The sequence below is a fragment of the Chiloscyllium plagiosum genome, unplaced genomic scaffold (assembly GCF_037043375.1).
Source record: "Chiloscyllium plagiosum isolate Xiang-an unplaced genomic scaffold, Cpla_swu_hap1 HiC_scaffold_45, whole genome shotgun sequence".
Lineage (NCBI taxonomy): Eukaryota > Metazoa > Chordata > Chondrichthyes > Orectolobiformes > Hemiscylliidae > Chiloscyllium > Chiloscyllium plagiosum.
The window spans coordinates 82,469,333-82,474,950 of NW_028270183.1; the positions used below are offsets into that span (position 1 = coordinate 82,469,333).

At 41.9% G+C, this 5,618-nt stretch overlaps 1 protein-coding gene across 1 annotated transcript; it reads left to right on the plus strand.

Annotated features, from left to right (window-relative positions):
• Positions 1-2,487: 2,487 nt before the first annotated feature.
• Positions 2,488-4,922, plus strand: LOC148136773 (putative G protein-coupled receptor 139). Its single transcript, XM_087983366.1, has 2 exons — positions 2,488-2,557; positions 3,997-4,922. Exons 1-2 carry the CDS (start codon positions 2,488-2,490, stop codon positions 4,920-4,922), a joined length of 996 nt encoding a protein of 331 aa, XP_087839492.1.
• The last annotated feature ends 696 nt before the right edge of the window (positions 4,923-5,618 follow it).

Below are 5,618 nucleotides of genomic sequence, written 5' to 3' on the forward strand. Positions count from 1 at the left end.
GAAGAGGGTGAAATTGGAGTGGGTGGCACAGTGGTTAGCACTGCTGCCTCACCGCGCCAGAGACCCGGGTTTGATTCCCGCCTCAGGCAGCTGACTGCGTGTAGTCATGCACATTCTCCCCGTGTCTGCGTGGGTTTCCTCTGGGTGCTCCGGTTTCCTCCCACAGTCCAGAAATGTGCAGGTTATGCGAATTGGCCATGCTAAATTGCCGGTAGTGTTAGGTGCAGGGGTAAATATAGTGGAGGGGGTCTGGGTATGGACTTGTTGGGCTGAAGGGCCAATCTAAACTAATCTAAACTCTACAGCGCAGAACAGGCCCTTCGGCCCACGCCCCCACCACTCTCCCTGGAAAAAGAACCTGCCCCTGACATCCCCCCTATACCTTCAACTCTTCATCTTAAATTTATGTCCCATTGTAACACTCTATTGTACCTGGGGAAAAAGTCTCTGACTGTCCACTCTATCTATTCCCCCCTGATCATCTTATAAACCTCTATCAAGTCACCCCTCATCCTTCGCCGGCCCAATGAGAAAAGGCCTAGCATTCTCAACCTATCCTTGTACGACCTATTCTCCATTCCAGGCAACATACTGGTAAATCTCCTCTGCACCCTCTCCAAAGCTTACATATCTTTGCTAAAATGAGGCGACCAGAACCGCACACAGTACTCCAAATGTGGCCTTACCTAGGTCCTGTACAGCTGCAACATCACCCCACGACTCTTGAATTCAATCCCTCTGCTAATGAACGCTAATACACCATAGGCCTTTTTACAAGTTCTATCCACCTGAGTGGCAACTTTCAAACAGCTATGAGCATAGACCCCAAGATCCCTCTGCTCCTCCACCTTACTAAGAACCCTACCGTTATTCCTGTATTCTGCATTCTAATTTGTCCTTCCAAAATGGACAATATCACACTTGACAGGGTTGAACTCCATCCACCACTCCTCATCCAAGCTCTGTATCATATCTAAATCCCTTTTCAGCCGACAACAGCCCTTCTCACTATCCACAACTCCACCAATCTTCGTATCGTCTGCAAATGTACTGACCCACACTTCGACTCCCTCTTCCAAGTCATTAATAAACATTACAAACAGCAGAGGACCCAGATCTGATCCCTGCGGAACTCCACTTGTAACTGGGCTCCAGGCTGAATACTTACCATCTACCACCACTTTCTGACATGGACCGGTTAGCCAGTTCTCTATCCAACTGGCCAAATTTCGCACTATCTCATGCCTCCCTACTTTCCGCATCAGCCTCCCACGGGTAACCTTATCAAATGCCTTTTTAAAATCCATGTACACTACATCCACTGCTCTACCCTCATCCACATGCTTGGTCACCTCCTCAAAGAATTCAATAAGTCTTGTCAGGCAAGACCTTCCCCTCACGAATCCGTGCTGACTGTCCCTAATCAAGCAGTGTCTTTCCAGATACTCATAAATCCTATCCCTCAGTACCCTTTCCATTACTTTGCCACCCACGGAAGTAAGACTAACTGGCCTGTAATTCCCGGGGTTATCCCTGTTCCCTTTTTTGAACAGGGGCACAACATTTGCCACTCTCCAGTCCCCTGGTACCACCCCGTTGACAGTGAAGACGAAAAGATTATTGCCAACGGCTCTGCAATTTCCTCTCTTGCTTCCCACATAATCCTAGGTTCCAGGTACTTTCTCTCTACAACTGACGCATCCATCAGCAGCAGTGGCAAGCAATGTCAAGCTCTCATAAATATTTACGTATTTAACTGATACTTCATAGCACTGTTTGGAAACTGAATATTTCCACGTAAGAACACAAATGAAGGCACAAAGGAAAATCTATAACGAATGTCTCCTTGTTGTGTTGAAGAATATGACAAAAGATACATATTGGCTGTGAAAGTTCAGATAGAGCAGGAACAATAGTTCGATTTTTCATTCTTCGTCATTTCTGGGAGGTGTGTTTTGGTTATTATGACAGAAGTTATCGCTCATTCCTAATTAGCGAGAAGTCAACTCGGATAAATGCTGCAGATTTTCAGTCAATAATGACATTTGGCAACATGAACATATAAAATACTCGAACACCTGATGAGGAGCCAAATACTACTGTAAACGGATACCTATGAACGTGCATTAATTGGGAATATCGCAATGATGAGAAGAAACAAAAAATAGTGATAAGGGCACGTATCAGCATTTAACATAAGCGATTCAAAGATATGGATTCATGCAGGCATGGTCTGTGGCAATTGTGGCATTTGCAACATTAAATTTTCTTAGACGTTCTTTGAGGTGATTCATCTTTCTGATGGGAAAGAGTGTTGGGCACACATGGGTGAGTTAACACGCTGGTTCAATGAAATATTCTGAATGCACGTGTTGTCAGTTATTTGCCCCTGTGGACTTGCTTACTGTAAATAAATGAGGGATGATTTGTTTGCGTCTTAGAGATAAGGTGGGAAGCTTCGGGAGTACTTCCACTTTTTGAAAGATAATGCACGGTGCAGCGAACGGCCCATTCTTTGCAATTTGCTACCCCATTCTCGCACTTATTGGTGTCCCTGGTAAATAACGTTAACTACAAAATGTTGTTGTTTTTTTTAGCTACGAATGTATTGCGTCTTTTATTCATGATCAAGCTCATGTTCTTATATGTATTGAAAAATTTTCAATTATTTGTTAATGTGAGCACGTGGTAATTTATATGGTTGCATTCTATGATATGATACAGTTTAAGGTTGAATTAGAAATTAAAATTACAGGGGTTCTATTAATATTAATCCACTATTTTCAGAGCATTGCGTTTTCGTTTTTAGCGTTGGACAAAAGAATCCCGTCGTAATGCAGAAACACGGATTACGACGGGGTTGTGCGATTATTATATTACAATAATTCCACTTGATAGTTGCGAGATCAAATACAATTTAGTTTATTGGCATAGCAATCTACATTTTGATTACTGGACCGATGCAAATATTGCAGTCTAGTATGTACACAATGGAGATTTTTAATGAGATTTGGGGACTTCCTTTATTCATTCATGGCACGTGGTCGTTGCAGTACTTGATGTTCAACCATTGAATTTCAGAAAGGTTTGAGGAATTGAGTGGAAATGCAATTAAAAAAAAATGGATTATGCATTCAAAATGTTACCAATGGAGTATTTTCCGTATGGATTTTGAAATGGGTCAGCCTATTTTACTTGTGTTCGATGTGGTTGACACTGACATCATGAATGTTGGTTGCTTATCTTTGATTTCTATTTGAAATCGTCGGGTTTGACTTGATCCATAGAGGATTGCCTTAAATACGAAGGGGTCTTTCATGAGACCTTAAACAAATGAAGGTCACCATGAGAGACATAAGGATAAAATAGAATACAGTGCACAAAGCTTGAACATTTCATAACATTATAGAGATAATTGGAAATAAGATGGAACGATGGAGCCATTGAGACATGAAATCGCACAATATATCGTATGGGCAGTGGAAGACATCATCACCACTTTTGGACATATATCAGGAATTCAAGAAATGGCAGATTTAGCGATCAGCTGTAACCTCAGTTAATAACAATATATGACATCGATTGACGTGACGAGTATATGTATTAATTGGAAAGTTAGAAAGTTCCATCGAAATGCTGTTGGATGTGGACATATTTTACATCAGCAAACATAGTGTTGCTGGATGGATGGGACATGGTATGCATCAAAACGTCGCAGCAAATATTTTGCATTTTGCAGATGCTTATTTTGATAGCGAGACGTGAGTATTGGTTCACTGTCAAAGGTGGGGGTGGGGGAGGCGTTCAATTTATGAAGGGGTAGTTTGCGTTGACTCCATGTGCTGAAAAGAAATTAATCCAGCACTGGATTTCAAACATTTATCAACGGATTTGACAAAACCAGAATCTTAAAGGGTAAACTTGAGCAATACATTAGATGATTCAAAAGCTGGTGGCATATGTATCATAACATATCTCTGTCTCTACCTCTCACAGCAAACTTGATAGCAATTGCAATCCTCTCCAGAGGACGGTGTGGACTTTCCCGGTGCATCACCTATTATTTGGTGGCAATAGCAGTGAGTGACTTCATTGCCATCATTACCGCTGTTGTACTGAACCGGATTGGACGCATTTACTTTCGGGACAGTTACCTATCCACCACGCTTGCTTGCAGACTCGGTGCAGTGCTGGTCCGTTGCAGCCGGGATGGTTCAGTCTGGTTGACCGTGGCCTTCACTTTCGACCGCTTTGTAGCCATTTGTTGCCAGAGATTGAAGGCCAGATACTGCAAGGAGAAAACTGCATCGTTGGTGATTGGAGTAATCTGTGCCATGAGCTGTATCAAGAACATCCCTTTCTACTTCATCTATCAACCTTTGTACACTGTGAATGGAGTGGGCTGGTTTTGTGACGTTCGAGTGATCTTCTATACTTGGCCAATCTGGCAAGTCTATGACTGGTTGGACCACACATTTACACCTTTTCTACCATTCTTGCTTATCCTGCTTCTGAACAACTTGACCGTAAGGCACATCTTAGCAGCCAGCAGAGCACGCAGGAGGCTCCTGGGTGCTGACAATCGTGGTGATATGGAGATGGCCAATCGCAAGAAGTCCATAGTCTTGCTCTTCACAATCTCCATCAGCTTCCTCCTCTTGTGGGCAAGCTATCTCGGGCATTTTCTCTACGTGCGAATTACAGGTGAAGGCTACTTCTCTGGCCTGAATTTTAATGACCCACGTTATATAATTCAAGAGATGGTTAATATGCTTCAGTTGCTCAGTTCCTGCAATAATGTCTTCATATACGCAATCTCCCAGAACAAGTTCCGAGAGGAGATAAAGAAGGTGCTGGTGTGTCCTTTCAGCACGATCACTGCTGGATTTAAACAGGAAAAATTGAGAAGAGAGAAACGCTAGTCATGTTTCATATCCTGCAGAGCGACTCTGTGCCTAATCAATCTCTTGAAATAGCATGCAGTGGGTGCAAACTCAGCAAATTCAAGGTAGCAAAGCCAATAGTCAAGCAAATTCAGTTTTTTGTTGACTACGCAGAAGGATCCGAAACGTTCAAATGTGATGGAATGTGACAGAAAACCTCGATTTGTGAGTGGCCTCTCAAATTTAAATAAGGCGTCATGATGTTAATATTTCAAAATAGAATGGGAAACGGTCTCCTCAGCTCCTTTACAAAATATTTGTTCGGAAATTTTCACCACTGAAACCAATCTTATTGTTTTTAGTGCTTTTATCAATAATTCTGAATGATTCTGTGCACGTTGTTTTATTACAAGTCCTGCTTAACTTCAGAAAAATAATCAATTCTCTGTCAAAATTCTGCAGTAAGAAATAGAGCATCCAAGGTAATCGAAACGGTTCGGCGATGAGCTAGAACAGTTGCTACATGTCATATGGAGAGAGTCGAAAAGATGCGTCATTTCATGCAAACGCCAAATAAATTCATGCCAGTTCCACGTGCAAATATAATACAAAAGAAGACATGTTTTGCATCCTTTACAATTAAAAATGTTGAGATTATGTTTAAATATGGACCACAATAAAAATTAAAACAACATACAATCATAAAACGTCGCAGATCAAAAGAAGGCTGTGAAA

What these genes read in the sequence shown, in the direction of transcription:
- LOC148136773 (XM_087983366.1), top strand. Translation starts at nt 2,488, where the DNA reads ATGCACGGTGCAGCGAACGGCCCATTCTTTGCAATTTGCTACCCCATT. An exon ending in CGCACTTATTGGTGTCCCTG is followed by an intron (nt 2,558 to 3,996) that starts GTAAATAACGTT and finishes TACCTCTCACAG; the next exon opens with CAAACTTGATAGCAATTGCA.